General features: G+C 40.9%; 1 protein-coding gene across 6 annotated transcripts in view; it reads left to right on the plus strand.

Annotated features, from left to right (window-relative positions):
- MYRIP (myosin VIIA and Rab interacting protein) overlaps positions 1-16,602 on the plus strand; it is a 237,445-nt gene that overhangs the window by 204,551 nt on the left and 16,292 nt on the right. For 5 of the 6 annotated variants that reach the window (XR_008747648.1, XM_055807053.1, XM_055807055.1 and 2 more), the window contains one exon: positions 7,782-8,021. Coding sequence is in view for 5 of the 6 variants with exons in the window: in XM_055807053.1 (XP_055663028.1) it covers positions 7,782-8,021 (240 nt within the window). In the remaining variant the exon portion in view is untranslated. Of the gene's footprint in view, positions 1-7,781; positions 8,022-16,255; positions 16,319-16,602 lie in introns of all 6 variants that reach the window. The other variant, XM_055807057.1, reaches the window with a different exon arrangement.

Below are 16,602 nucleotides of genomic sequence, written 5' to 3' on the forward strand. Positions count from 1 at the left end.
TGTTGCAGCCTACTAGTTTGATTGTGCCGCAACAATTGGTGCCCCGTGTGAGGCTGACTGAGTTGGACTCCGACTACAACAGAGCAGCAGAAATTCAGAAAGGGGTTTTTTTGAAATACAGTCCAAGTGATACTGCTCTTAATTGGTCACTTGATTATGAGTTCTGATGTGTTAGGGTAAGTGTTTGCAAACTACTTCCATTTAAATAATTTGTCAATTGACTAAAAAGGAAAAAAAAAAAAAAAACCAAACAGCGGTGTACTCCTCAAACTTTTCTTTAAAACAAAAAGTGTGGAATAACCAGAAAGCCAAGTCTTCTCTGTCTGGAACTGGTGTTATGTAAGGGATCCAGTTGTCCCCCCAGATATTTTTTGCAGTACAAGAACACTTCTTCTAACTCTAATTACCCAGCTGGATGAGAATACTGACCCCTTGCCCAGTTCCATTTCCCACGCCCTATCCCTGTTAATCCTGGAGCTGCATCATTGCTGCAGCAGAGTAACAGTAAGCCTGAAGCAAGGAGCTAAGTGCTGTCTTCTCGCTATGCCTCTGACTACAGGCAACCTGACCCGGTCTTCAAAGCCATCTGAGCAATTGTAGGATGCTTGGAATTGTTTTTCTTCACTTATGCTGCTAGCCTGTATTTCCTTCAGAAATCGGTACAGCTGATCATAAATCAAGATTAGGACTCTAGGATTTCAGCAGGTTTTTAATGCTGGGTAAACTATTGCTTATCTGTATCTATTCCATCTCTTTTAGGAGACAGGTGTTTCGGGTGTTTTGTACTGACTCATTTATACTCTTATCTTCATATATTTATAATCTACAGTTGTTGAAGGGGAGTTATATGTGATAATGTGCTCTAACAATACATCAGTGACAACTAATGACTTCTTAGAACATCAGGCAGAATTACAGGACTTTCTAGGGACTGTACGAAGACCATATTTTTTACTGTAGACTTCTGCATTTCCCTGTCTGGCTTTGTGTGTTTGTTCTAAGTGTGCCTGTGTTCATATTGTACCTTTCAAGTTACTACTGCTCTGCAGAGTATAGAAGATCAGACTTTACAGGGAAGGTCCTGGATACATTATAGAATCATAGAATCATTTAGGTTGGAAAAGATCTTTAAGATCATCAAGCCCAACCGTAAGCCTAACTCTGCCAAGTCCACCACTAAACCATGTCCCTAAGCTCCACATCTGCAGGTCTTTTAAATACCTCCAGGGATGGTGACTCAACTACTTCCCTGGCAGCCTGTTCCAGTGCTTGATAAACCTTTCAGTGAAGAAATTTTCCCTAATACCCATTCTAAACCTCCCCCACTTTCATCCAGTGGAGGTCAGAAAGGCAGGGTGCTTCCAGATATACATAACTGCATCCTCCTTCAGCAGCTTCGTGTGTGCTTCAAAGTGCAAGCTGTTGCGGAGAATGATTGCTCTTTCCAACTTTCTTGTGAGTTGCTTTGTCTCTTAAGTGTTGTTTGTACCTCTCTGTTGTGCACAAAATGCAATGTTTGGGTTTCTCACCCACTCTCCCCTTCTTTTCACCCTTTAGGCCAAAAGAGACTGTTCCTGCTCTCTACTCTCACAGTCACGGTGGGGCAGGCAGGGGCACGCTGCCTCCAGATCCCACTACTGTTTTCAAAGCAATTAAATTCTCGCTAGGAAGTTTATGTATGGGTGGGTTTGTATACATTTGGTTTTTGTTTGAACACACACATACGTGCGCCCCGGTGGCTGGTTTGACAGCTGGTGCCCACATTTGGAGAATTGTTCCTCCAGCCTCCGGTACACAAGCACTGCTGGGGAGCAGGAATGGACTGGCTGCTACAGTTTATAGCAAGGATGTTGCATGGGTGAATAATTCTAGGAAGCAATTAAAATGATCGTGAGCATAAGGAATATGATTTGAGGTATGAAAATAAATTAGCCAGACATAATTTACATTGCTTAGGAAAATAAGATGAAAAGGATGTCAGTGTTTTGTATGATCCCCAGAGTAACATACTAATCTTGGTAAAATGATTGAGGCTGCGACAGAGAGGCCTACGTGTAAACAGTTTGTACAAAACCAATAGTGTAGGTGTGTGAAGAACTGCATAAACTTAACAAAGCTTCATTGTGGAGTCTTAAACCAGGTATAGATTTTCATGTGCTGAGATTATAGAGAATTTGCAGAAACCATACCAAATGCTCTTTAGAAGATGCAACCATGTTGCATCTAGACATTAGACACTGAACAACTGATTGTATGTAAATTGTGGTGAAGAAACATACTTTTTCTGTACTTTACTGCATTGCAATGACCTTATTTTACTGCATTGTAATGATAAGATGATAATTTGTTAACCATGATGTTTTCATCAACATTGTAGAACAGGATTTCAGTTTAGCAGTCTAAAAGTTGGGGGTTCTTTTTAAATTTTCTAATAGTGAAGGCTGGGTTTTTTGTTTTCCGCTCTCCAAGACTCACAGTGAAAGGAAAATAGGCCCTTTCCTCTCTCCCTGCCCCAAGTCTAGAGAATTATAAGCAATTACATTGTGGAACAACTGTGGTCATTTCATAACTCACAGCTGAATTTCTATTTAAAATTAAGTATTTTTTTAATCTAGATCGTGTACCTAGATTAGGATAATGCTGTGGCATTCTTTTTTAAATGTATTTTAAAGTCAACCCTGGAATGCTGACTTTGTGGCTGAGAGAGAACTCAAAGTCTGGAGTGATTTAAAAAGGGAAACCTCAGAACAGATATCCAGATGTACTGTATTTGGGGAGAGTTTTTTGCCACTTAATCATACGTAAAAAACCAACCTGCTTTACTGGGTTGCCTGTAGACATGCTGTAAACACAGTCATAAAGGAAGTACGTGAAGCAAGACATGAAAACTGCCTGATAAAACCATCGTTCTACTGTAATGAATTTCTGATAACCTGATTACTTATGTACCACATGTATATTCCTTTGGAAAATTAACTGGGAAGTGCAACCTTACTCTTGATGATGATTATTTTTTAAATTGTAACTTTTTACAAGAAATTGGTGCTCAAACCACCAATCTCTCTCTGCTTTCATTATTAATAATATTTTAATAATTTATCTTACTACTAATAATAATACCAATGTGTTGGCTTTCATTATCTCTTTGAGAGGAGGAGATGTTGCTTAGTGTAGCTGCAGTTCTTACATTTCTGATGGAAAGCGGAGTGGCTTAATTGCTTCAAGTGACGGAAGTGCCCTCATTGTGAGTTTGCTTTTTTGATCAGGAGACCCCACCTGTTAATGAGAGCCCCCTGCCCGGCGGCCAGGTAAGGGGGGAGTGCTGTCAGACTGCCGGTCCCCACGGGATGGCGCTTGGGATGTATTTACTGAAAATAGCTGCTCTGAAATTGCACCCACTCTGGCTGAGAAACTGCCTGCAAACCTCACCATTTGTGTCTTCTAAAAAATGTAGTTTCTGATTTTTGGTTTTCTGTATGAATGGAGCTTCCTCTCAAGAGTTTATAGTATAACATGGGTTTGGTTCTGGAGCCTCCAAGCCAGTACTTTGCTTCCTTGCTGTATTTTGGGGCTTTGTTGCTGTTGTTTTGTTTGTTTGTTTGTTTGTTTTGTTTGCTAGGCTTACATTGAGTTATCGGCCATTTGCCTGCAAGGAGTTGAACAGTGTGTATGAGGAAAGGTGTATTTGCTAGTTCACTGTCTGCTAAAGGACTTTTGCTTGCATAGAAACATTTGGCTTTCTTTTAGTGGGACTGGGTTTGTGGTTGTGTTAGTATGCCAGGCCCTCACTGAAGCTCTCTTTTCAGATAAAGTGGTAGCCCTATATTCTTGTTTGCAGATGTTAGTATTATGTGTTGCTGGCAGATGCAAATGGGAATTTATACAGTGTTTTATACAAACACAAAGATGTCATTAAACTTACCAGATGGAGCCAAAGTGTGAACAGTAAAGAATAATGACATTTAAGATAGTATCTATTAAATAAATAATAATAGGACCTTTCAATGCATTTATTACTTTTTATTGTTGTCATAGCATCTGATACTTTTTTTTTTAATTCATTAATCCATGGAAGAGGCACGATCTCCTCACAAACAGTTCACTGCCACCATCGGAAAAGCTCAACACACAAGCCAAGCTACTAGAAACGGAAACCACAAAGTGTAGTATTATAGGGTATCATTATCTCTGTGTGTGAGCAGGAACTAATAATTCTTGCCAAAGTAAATACTCCACCTGCTTATTGTAAGGAGATTGGAAAGCAGAAAGGTGGATAATAAACATACCTGAATCCAGCTGTAATAAAAGCAATAACCTCAAGGTGAGTCCTCCCCCAAGAAATTATGTGTATTCGTAACACAAATGTAGCTATTGTGGTATGAAACCCTAGGGATGCCGAGGCAGCTCTTGACTTTCACCTGTGCTGACAAATGTAGCAAAAAGCTGTTTAAGTTTCCCAGCTAGGAAAAGTCTTTTGTATGTGTAAAGCATAGGCTTGAATTGGGAGTGTTTCAGCAACGGTGTGACGTGTGGCTAAGGTAACACAGCACTTGCTGCTGCTGAGAGAGGGATACCTCCTTCCTCTCTGCCTTCGTGCCTTCCCTCCACCTGCTTCCAGCATGGTCCAGTATCTCTCCTTTGTGAGCGCTAGCCCCATTTGGACCCCTTTGCCAAGCCTACACAACTCGTTACAACCGAGTAAAGACAGGAAGGTGGAGGGTGACCCTCTTTCAGCAGCACTAGGCTGTTACATTAGCTCACCTTGTTTCATAAAACTACACTCTAGATTTCTTGTCCTGCTGAATCTGGGCAACTTAGCAATATTGCCCTGCCATGTCTTCTTCCAGAATACATGGGAAGTCAGCTGCAGGGCTTTACAGGATTTCACTGAGCTTTGGGTAGAGGCAGTAGAGATCAGCCTAAAAGGTGCTGCCATGTGTGATCCTGGGTAGACTGGTATTTTTTTCAGGATTAAGAGGAATCGTGACTCTGCTGTTGTCAGTATGGATTCATTAAATTAGCCTGTGGTCCTTTCTGTGGGGTATGTGTGTATTGCAACTCCAATATCGCTGCTAAGCAGTTGAAAGCTGAGCAAGTACTTGTAAGAAGCCCTCAGAGGCATCATGCATGTCTTGCTGCACAGTAAAGTCTGTCAGTATTCCGTGGCACGGCAGTGAGATGGAAACATGAGAAAACCTGCCCCTCCGGACTGCCAGCCCCACTCACTGCTCCACTAGATTTTGTACCCGTACTTGTCAGCTTATTGAAACAATAGCAAACTTGTCTTTACAAGCTTGATCTGCTCAAATGACTGCATAGAATGGGGTTTTCTTCTCTTCCTTGCAGACCTGACCCCAAGGTAAGCCGTACTCTTCCTGCCTAGACACTGCTCAAGGAAGCCCACGCCCCAGGTGCAGAGCTGTCAGAGCTCACTAGCAAGTCTTGTAATCCTAAACCACACTTTTTGATAGATGAGAGTAGGTTTTTGGAGGTACCTATTAAAATAAATGGAGGTAACTCAAGTAAAGAAGGAATCTAGTAATTAGCTTAGACTAGATACCTAACTGTAAATAGCTGGTTTAATGAGACATTATCTCCACTAAACTGTATTCTCCTAAATTACAAGCGCATGGTTTTGGTGTGCTTTCTATCCTATAAATATGATATGTTTATCCCATAAATTATGATTCTTTCTCTTCTGGGTACAAATTGATGAACAGATTGACTCAGTACAACTTTCAGAGTTTTTTTATAGTAGTTTAGGAGAATGTGAGTAGTTTTCATTAGCAGATTGTTGGGCAGACATAATGAGTTGTTGAATGACATGTAAGATATGTCTGGAAAAAAATCTCTTCTTACAATTTGAGGAAGCACCATCATCACAGGGAAATGACAGCAGTCTTCCACATGTATATAAAAGCATATCATAACCTATTACAAAACTAAAGTGGAACCACACTAACTTGAAAACTTGATCTTATTCAGAACAGCCTTGAATGTCATTTGGCAGAAAAGGCTTTTTATTCTGCAGAAGCTGATTGTTTGGGAAAAGAATACATTTCAGCATAAGCCCATGGTTTCCCTTCTATTATAGCTAGTCATGTACTTTCAGATCCTGTTTTTCTAAAAGGGCCTTCTGCATCCTTAAGGTGAGCTAAAAAGCAGTAATTCAGTTGTGTAATCGATTCACAGGTAACTGCAGACAAAAATTGTCCAGAAAGCTGTGAAAGTGCTAGATACTACAGTACAGTTTTCCGTATGAGAGATGCAGTACTGGCATTACAAACACGATGTGTCAGTCCATTAAGAGTGGTTTGGTGGGTGGGATTTGTGAGGGAGTTGTCAGTTAACATTTCCTCTGAGAACTGGAGGTAACTGGTCTGTACATGTATACTGCTGCTGCAGCTGCAGAGAGCTGTGCAGAGCAAATCTCCTGTTTGTGTACTTTCAAATGAATGGCAGAGAGAACACAGCTTTTAGTCTCTCCAGCAGTGTCTGGTCCTGTCACGGTAGGAGGGTGTAATAGGAATAATGTCCTATCTGAGAATTGCTCCAAATCATCCTCTTAGACCTGCTGAGATGTGCCTACCGCTTCTGGTCCCAGGCTGCCTTCTTCATAGCCTCCTTCTGGGTGGTTTTGTAACAATTATGCTCCATTTCAAAGAATTCATCACTTCTAAAACCACCTAATTCCTACCTTGCTTTATGGGCTTGACTGAAGCACTAAACAAACCATCTAATGATTCTTTCTCTTAGCAGTCAGCAGGGAGAGAAGAATGTTTCCAGAATGCAGTTAATGCTCTAGCTGGAGCAGGTTGTTCTGGGAGGTGTCTGTCTGTCTCAGTGGACTGTAGTGGAAATCAGGGGAAATTAGTTCCTAATCAGATAGCACAGATCCAGAAAATGAGTTGGTATGTATCTGGACATTAGTTTTTGGAACAACCGTGAGGTATTTTTGTGTTTCCAGCAACGTCTGACAAAAATATCCCCCTTTTCACATCATTAAATGTTGGGCAGGCACCCTGCTAAACAGACTTGCAAACAGATTTTGCTTTTGTTCTGTTCAGCCTCCAAAGTAAGGGACTTGTGGTGGAGCCTGGAGCACCCACTGTACTTAACTGAGCCTCTGAGTACTCCCCACCTTCAGTGATCCAAGAGTAAGAAAAGAAGGTGCTCCTAGAGATGGAACTTGTTCCAAGGAGATTGACCTTTGGAAAACAGTCATCACTGTAGAGGATCCACCTATGTAAACAATCGCTGGGAAAGCTGAAAATCTTGAGCACCATCATGTGCAGATTTTTCAAAACTTGTTTCCAGTAGTCTTTAAGAAGAACACAGATAATGCTCAAGACCAAGCAGTCAGGGAACTGGAGCACAGCTTCTGACTGAAAACTGGACACAACTGCTAGGTCACAACTTTTCATTCCCACACTTCGCTTTCTTTATCTGTACCAATGCCTGAGAATGATGGTAGTGCAGTGCTGAGAATGGGAAATGCCACGTAGGCATGTTTTATTGGTTGCACACAGATACATAATGATTTTGATAGTTCCTTTTTATGTAATATAAAAGTAAGCAGGAATGATAAATATCATCCAGCAAGTGTGGGTTTATTGGCTTTCCTCTATAAAAGGTATGGTGGGGTTTTTTATTGGCACGCTTAGCATGCTTTCTTTCTAGCTTCCATGCAGAGTGATCATACCTATACTTTTCTAGGAGGCTGTTTGTTTTTCTTTCTGTGCCTATACAGTAATTATACCATTCTTCTAATTTCTTTGTAGGATTTTGATGATTTATCAGAAACGGATATAAGCTGCGAGGATCAGTGTCATAATATCAAGCCTGATCTTCGGGAGGAGGACGTTAAATCCAGGTTATTTCAGCTTGCTGCTAAAATGAGTGACAAGGAAACATCTTCTGGTGAAGAACAAGAATCAGAATCTAGAACAGACCCTGAAAACCAGAAGGAGAGTGTGTCCTCAGAGGAGAATGGCAGAAGCATTCAGGAAGAATTAAAGAAGGTAAGTGGTCATTGTAGAGGAGTGGGGACAGTCTTGTAGAAGTTAGAATCTAGAAAGAGAAACATGTGCTTAGAAAATTAAACATATTTGCTTTAAAGAATCCAAGGTCCTTTACACTGGGTCTGAGCCTGCAACCCTTGTGCAGGTAGAACTTCAATTAAGGTGTGTATTCTGAGCTTACAGCATCAATTCAAAGCAGTGAACTCGGCCTGCGTAACAAACCTGTTAAGTGACTGATAATAATCGAATTATGTCAGTTTATGCTGACGGAGAATCAACTTGTACATTTTTATTTAAAAAGTTCCAGTTCCCTTTTTTGTCCTTGCTAACCAGCTGGTTTAAGTGGTTTTTCAGTCCTTTTATTTACATCTCTCTTCTTAGTATCATGTAGTTCGTTCTGGTGTCATAGATTCTTCTTTTGCTCCTCTATTTGAGTATTTTGTGCTTCTTTAAAGCTCTCCAACCCGGTTACTCTGTCAGCTAATAGGCCTCTGTGAAAAGTAACATATTCCAATGAAACTGAAATCCAGTGCCAGTTCTGATGATGCATGAGAACCTCCGTTTGTGCCGTTTCACCCTTACCTGATTTCAGTGTGACTCCACAGGACTTGGCACCTGCTCTCTTCCCTTTCTACCTCTGAATTTCTCTTCAGATCATGTGATATGCTTGAATTTGGTGCTGTAGAAGCCCAGCACTGCCCCTTGCCAGTCAAACACACCCTTCGATCCACTTAGGCTCGTTCTTGTCTGCTGTGTGTCTTGACTGGCCTCTTGGTGTCTTGTCTGCACAGCAGCTGAGCTTTCACACAAGGTGTGGACAACTCTCTAAAGGAAATCTGTTCTTTTTGCTCAAATTATGTAAAGAACTGATGCACCGGGAGGTGGAAGCAGTATCAGGTGACCCAGGTGGACAATAGAGGTGCTGTCCAAGTGTGGGGGAAAACCCGTGCCTGCCTGGAATTGAATCTGGTGAGGGACATGAAGAGAGGTAAGACAGGCTTTTACAGCTGTATCAGCAGCAAAAGGCGGATGAGGGAAAGCGGGGCTCACTACTGCAGTGACCTGGTGACACAGAACATGGAAAAGGCTGTTACACGACATTGTTTTCACCTCAGTTTACAGTTAAGATTTGCCCTCAAGCATCGCAGACCCTGAGACCTGTTGGAAAGTCTGGAGCAGTGAAGACTTACCCTTGGTAGAGGAGGATCAGGTTAGCCAATATTTCAACAAATGGGATGTACACGTGTACATGGCACCCGATGGGGATATGCTCAGAAGAGCTGAGGGAACCGGCCCATGTCATTGAGGCCACTGTTCATCTTTGAAAGTTTGTGGTAATCTAAGGCATTCAAAGCACTGAATATTGTTTATTTTGACTTTAACAAGGCTTTCAACACTGTCTCGCATAACATCCTCAGAGACAAATTGAGCAAGTAAGGGCTGGCTAAGTAGTCAGTGAGGTGGACTGAAAATTGCCTGAATTGCTGGGCCAAAAGGGTTGTGATCAGAGGCTTGAAATCCAGCTGGAGGCCATTCAGTAGTGGTGTACCCCAGTGGTCAATACTGGGCCCGGTCCTGTTTAATGGCTTCACTATTGACAGAGACAGTAAGACAGAGTGTACCCTAAATCTGGAGGAGCGGTTGATACATGTTCTGTTGTTATTCAGAGGATCTTGACAGGCTGGAGAGATGGGCCAACAGAACCTCATGAAGTTCAACAAAGGGAAATGCAAAATCCTGCACCTGGGAAGCAATTGCCCCAATCACCCATACTTGGCTGGAGGCCATCTGGCTGGGAAACAGCTTGGCAGAAAAGGACGTAGGGGTCCTGGTAGGCACCAGGTTAAACATAAGCCAGCAATGTGCACTTGCAGAAAAGAAGGTCACCAGCATCCAGCAGACTGAGGGAGGTGATTATTCCCCTCTGTTCAACAGTGGTGAGGCCACTTCTGGAGTGCTGTGTCCCGTTCAGGGCTTCCTGGTACAAGGGACACATGAATATACTGAAGTGAGTTCAATGAAGGGGCCACAGAGATGACTGAAAGATTGGGGCATCTGTTGTATAAGGAGAGGCTGAGAGCTGGAGTTGTCTAGCCTAGGGCAGAGAAGGCTCAGGGAGGATCTCTTCGATGTTTGTAAATACCTGATGGAGGGGGAAGGTGTCTGAGGTGGGAAATAAAGAAGTGGGAATCAGACTCTTCTCACCCATGCCTAGTGACAGGACTGCAAGCAGTGGGCACAAACTGAAATAAAAGAAATTCTATCTAAACATAAAAAGCCTTTACGTTGTTAGGGTGGTCAAATGCTGGAATAGGTTTCCCAGAGAGATTGTAGAGTCTGTATCCCTGGGAGATAATCTTAACTTTCACTGGACACAGGATACTGGGCAACCTGATCTAGTTGACCCTGCTTTGAGCAGAAGGCTTGGACTAGATGATCTCCAGAGGTCCTTTCCAAACTTAAGTATCCTCTGACTCTCTGATTCTGAGTTATTTAGCCATGGACTACACAGCAGTGTAAGTACCTTTGTCATCATGTATGCAGATACCCCTGTGATGTACACACCTTTGTGAGGAAATCAAATAAAAGCTTTATTGGCAGTGCTTGCTAGCAGCATTCAGTTCAGCTTGCCTTTGGTTTATAAAGGCAAACCAGCAATATCAAATTATTCAACAGGATATATAGGCTAGCTAGGGTCTAACATGATGCAATTAAATTAGAATTAAAGGCTGTGAATAGGCCTTTCTGACACGCTCCTGTATGGTGAACTGAGCACAGAAAATGGCAGATGTGTGTTCTGTGGTGTACTTATTCATCTGCATGCATCTACAAAGTATATTACTTGGGTTTTCCTCCTCTAATTTTATTATTTCTTTAACATTTGCATGTCACTTATTTAAAATAAAGATTAATTTTTTTCTCAGTAAAATTTCCTTAAGTGTAAAAAAATAAAAGACATACATTTGTTCAGCAAAAAGGGAGTGCTTGGATTCCCTAATTTGCTATTGGTTTTGGATGAAAAAAAAATTCTTAGTCATTCACAGTCGCAGTATATAATCTTTCTGTCTATAATAAAGAAACCAAAATATCCCAATACTATTCATGGTCATGACTTCACCAGAATTGATAGTGGAACTTGCTTCAGCTGTAGAGAAACAAGCAGGCTGCTTTCATTCTTATTCTTGACAGCTGTCCTTAAAGGTGATTTAAAATCCGATGTGTTCTTTCTCTTTGGAAAGGTGGCTGACCAACACCTTACAGTGAAATACTGAAGATGACAGTGTATATAATGCCAGTTGTGGCTATGGTGACTTAAAATATAAAGACATAGCTGAACTCAAAATATGGAATAAAATTAAGATGAACAGATGGCATGTCTCAATGCAGACAAGCATATAAAAAAATTTTCAGGGAACCAGTAATTTTAGATGCCTTAAAAGCCAGATGTCCCAATATGCTGTCTCTTTAAGAAGCCTGAATTTTGGAGAATGCATATGTAGGGAATTACAGATCTTTCAGACTGGCACTTAACATTCTCAGCCAGACCACCTAGACTTCTGACCTGGGCATCAAGTTTCATATTAGGTACACAGAAGCACAATTCTCGGCCATTAAAATGAGAGCTCAAGTGCCTACAATCTGCTTTGAGCTCCTGAACACAAGTTAAATTCTGTACTTTAGCCATCTTGCTTATATTCTAGACATGCTGCTTGTCTTTATTAGCTCTTAGTCTTCTATTCTCACAAGCTCATTTTGGAACACATTAGCAACCTTAAGTCACAGGGAATTTCTAGTTATAGTACCACTGACCATAGAATAAGCTTTAAAAAGCATATATTTTTTATTGAATCAGTGAAAATTATGTACCTAGTGCTCATGAAAATCTGACTTTCACGTGCCTGCACCTTTAGAAATCTGGACTTCTGCGTTTAATGGAATCTGGGAACATGACATAATCACATGTTGAGCTGATGCTTTAAAAAGGGTATTTAGTATATTAAGATCTGAAGCAATGGCAGGTATTGGCATATCTTGACTGGGGAGTTGGCTGAAGCTGGGCTTTTATGTGTTCTCGGTTCTCACTTCAAACTGAGCTTTTGAGCCTTTAAGATACAAGGTTGAAAATGCTGACCTTTGAGTTAATTATTTTGTTCATGTGAGATACCTGAGGATTTAGGCAGGTATTACTCAACGCAAGTTAATTTTATACCTTAGACTTGAATCTGCTGCAGCACAATAATTTTTAACATATCTAAGTTTGTGATTGCCTAATGATTCACAGCTCTCTAAAATATAATCCTACAGCAGACTTGTTTTTATAGATAACATTTTGTGCTTATTAAGCTACAGAAGTAGTTCAGGTTTTTCAGCGGTATGCAGACCCCTGAAAAGCCTGCTTGTCTCAGCTGTGCAATGAAAGGCCATGGAGTCCACTGTGCTCAGGGTAGATTTAGCCTTTGGCCCCTTTAAACTTCAGATGTAAACAGACCAAAAATTGCATTGTGCAACTGTTGGGTTAGTGAAGCATCTCGTACTAGCACAGTGATTTGTACAGTTCTTTCTGCCTTGGTGTTTGTGTTTGTGGTTATTTTTGGAGGGAGGGGAGTGCTTCACCCCCCAAGACCCTAGCCCTAACTAAATAACATAAAGAAAAAAGTAAATCCTCTTTGAAGTATCTTAATGACAATGATCCTGAGAGTGGCAAGCATAATAAATGGGATGTATTTAGTTATCGCTTTCCTCTGTCCTCTCTCTTTCTCTTTTAGTGCTTTCATGAAGTTGAATGGGCTGGGTATATATTTCACGGTATACCCCAGAATTACATCCTGGAAGGCAGTTTCAGCAGTGTCTAATGCAGACTGTGTTTTGAGTGCAGTCTGTCACTGTGACGGCTTTATCAGAAACCAGAGAGATACTGTTTAAAAAACAGAATAGCCTCTGCCATTTTTGCAAATTGCCCCACATAGCATAAAAACTGGAACAGTTGTTAAAACCTTACATGTGTTTTTATTCTTCTCGCCTTTTACTTTGTACTCTTCCTTGCTTAAGATATGCAAATGAGTGAGTTAAACTTTAGTAGTAACATTGAGTTTTTCTGCTCTTTGCGTTAGCTTGATGCAAGGTGCTGTGTACTTGAGGAACTTCTTTTAATCCCTTTGTGCATTTACTTCTGCTCAGAGACTCTTACAACCAAGGCTTAGTAATTTGTTTAAATCCTGCTGTTTTCTGTTGACGTTGTTACATGACTAGGCACACAACAGCTCCTTTCTGAATGGCAACCTGTGAGTAAGTTTGGTAAGTAGCACAGTGGGATCCTGTTCCCTAAGTGAAACCTCCCAAGTCCCTTGACAGTATGAATAACAGCATAAATATTCTTTCCATAAAATATTTATGCCTTCATTCTCTGGAAACGTTCATCTTGGGTTTTGTAAAGCTTTATTTTGGGGAAAGTCTGTACTACAAGCATCATCTTCATGTGTACTTGTGCCAGAGGCCTATAATCTTTGTTTTGAGAGTACATCTTACATTTTTCAGCAAGTAAATTAGCACTTTTCAACTACCAGTATAATGAGATAGATTGACGCTTGTTAGGAAATCTGCCTGGCAGCTCTCTTCATCAAGAGGAATCGCCAGCAGCTGTGCATGTGTGTGCACATTACTGCAGCAGCAGAGACAGCCAGCTCCCTGCTGTGGCATCTGCTGGTGGTTGTGCCTGGGGCTGGCCTTGGACTGGGTGGCCAGGGTGCAGTAAAGGAGGTCCAGTGAGCAGGGACTCACAGGACATGGTCACTGGAGAGAAATATGCTCACAGCCTTGATGGAGGTGAAGAATGGCATTAGATGTGCACATGGCAGTGAATCTGTCCCGTGTATCATGGACCCATTAAAGCATCATGGTAGGGATGGCTGCAATGTTGTAACAGCAGTGCTACAATAACGAGAGAGCCCGTGTCTCCTGGTGGCTGGGCTTTCAGGAATCATTTGTGCTGGTGTGTGCACCATCCTCACAGAACATGATGTAGTAGTTTCTGTGATAATTATCTTGCAACTCCCTGAACTCCTGGAAAATTTTGTGGTGTGTTGGTCCAGGCAGGGGTTAATAGGAAATGGCCATCCAGCCTCATATGCCTGAAAGTTTTAGAAACGACTGAGTGAAAAAGTTCCTAAAGGAGTCAGAACCCCATGGCTGACTTAAAAAAGAAAATCTAATAGTGTAAGTATAGTATTAGCAATGTAGTAAAGCTACTATGCTAATAAAGCTGAACAGTGTAATACAATTACATCTTCCTGGGTTAACAACTCACAAGATATTTGTGTCTGTTGTTTCACATTTTTGTATTCAAGATGCTCAGAATAATTCCTGTGTTTTGGTGGATCATGACTTTTATTACGATGTTAATTATCTGGGCAGTCTTCCAAAGTCCGGGATTGAAAACTGAATGTGGGCAGCATGAACTGCAGATAATCTAGGCACAGAATTTTGAATGACAGCAGAAAAAAAAGATTATGGGTAAGAAGGTGAAATAGTGGCTTTTTCTTCCAAAAGAGATAGGAGACTTTAATCTTCACATTGGGCTAATGGATCCAAAGTTTGAAGTTCTCGATTCAAGAAAGCAGTCAAGCATATGTTCAGTTTTAAACTGAGGATTAAGTAGTTTACTGGACAAAAGTCCCATTCAGGAGATTTCTCACATGTTTTAACTATTATTTATTGGTCTTTAGTATGGAAAATTAAGTTGATCCTAAGTTTTATTTTGTGAACATCTGAGTCTTCAGTTTCAAGAAAAATAGCTGCTTCAAGACCATAAATATTTATTTTTAACAAGTTTTAAGAAGTGTAGGCAGTGGTGTTTATGTTCCTCCAGTTCTGATACTTTCTGGGCTCGATACAGTTGCCTTAGTATGGATGTAGACAGTCCATCTGAGATGCCCTAGGGTATTCCACAGGGCCTTAGTATGCTAGTCCAGAGGAAACATGCATCTCTCAGGTCCATGGGATACCTGACAGCTTTGAAAATCCTCAGATACTTCAAGCTGTTTCCGGTTGCACCTTTTCTGCATGTGTTTAAGCAACAGAATCAAAGCCCTGTTGAATCTACCTGGAGAAGTGCAGAATAGGTGAGATTACGGCTGGCTTCACATGGGGAATGCAGCATCTTTGTAAACAAGATTCTCATAGTCTCAGATTTGATGTGCATGCATGCCCAAGCCAGCTCTGTCCAGCATGCGTGCAATGGGAATCTTTCAGTTGTCTGATCACCGAAGATTTATTTACTTAGGAAGAAAACGTAAAAGCCATTTTACAGATACAGAAAATCAGTGAAGATTAGTGTAAACTGCTGTAACAGAAAGGGGGGGGGGGGGGGGTGTTACAGGTTAGACTGCAACAAGAAAATTACTATTTCCTTGTCCTCTTCTGTAAGCAGCGCAGAGTTGGCAGATGGGCTCTTTCAGATCTATCTGTAACAGTTTCAAGAAAACACTGCTCCTCAGCGGGTGGATATTTCTGTCACAGCACAGCCAACAGGGTGACTGGTTGTGTCATAACTTCAAGGCAAAAGGTTTTGTTTAAATAGACCTAAGTAAATTAGGGGGATTAAGGTAAGCCTACTGACTTCTCACTGGAGAAGTTGATGAGAACTTGAGGGGATTTACTTGTTCGTTTTGGGACAGTGAAGTCCAGGAGAGGGACAGCAGCAACAGTAGGAAGTGATTTGGCACAAGACATCTTACTGAACTCAGCCCAGGTGTTTTGGACATGAGCATCTGACTGGGGCGTAAGTGAGGTACAGACCCTTTTGTAACAAGAAACATGCACAGTGTCCAAACTGGAAGTGTAGACCCAAAAAATGAAGATAGCTGGCTTTTCTTTTTCTTAACACTGCTGCAAAAATATTTTTCTATTGCTAGTGCCGCTTGGTTTTGTGATGGTGGAAATCAGTATTTCCCACCTATTCCATTTTATTAAGAATGGTATGTCATTTGCAGTATCTGTCCTAATAAGATCTGTTATTCTAAATCCCACAAACGAAATAAATCAGGCATTGCTTTCTTTAAAATATTCTAGCAATAGATGTTAAATTATTTTTTATTATATTTTATATTTGCTAGTTTCTTTATCCTTGCTGTTCATCCTAAAGTTCTCTGTAAGTCTGAACCTATAGAAATGTTAACCTCTGTAGCTGTTAATATAACTTTTCTGCCTTTTTATTTAACTGCTTTCCCACTATCTAGGAAAAACAAAAGGCTTTTGATCTTCATTTAAAGCTGCAGTTTTTATCCACTGTATTGCAGCAGGTGAGACTGCTTTGTTTTGTCTGTGTCGTCTTACATCTCTTACATAGTAAGAGATGCTATAAAGTGATATTGAGGGTTTCCACATTTCCCAAGCAAAATTATCAGTCTCAAAATGTTTTCCTGCAAATTTCAGGCCTGAAAAATCATACCTTTTGGCCACAATCAATAGTCATTGCAGAAAATTATTTTATAATCACAGCTAGCCTTGTGTCATGATGGGAGTGATGAGCATGAAGTAGACATGTGGAGCAGACTGGCTCTCTTATTTGGCTTTGTAATGAGAA

Source organism: Falco peregrinus, chromosome 5 (genome assembly GCF_023634155.1).
Source record: "Falco peregrinus isolate bFalPer1 chromosome 5, bFalPer1.pri, whole genome shotgun sequence".
Lineage (NCBI taxonomy): Eukaryota > Metazoa > Chordata > Aves > Falconiformes > Falconidae > Falco > Falco peregrinus.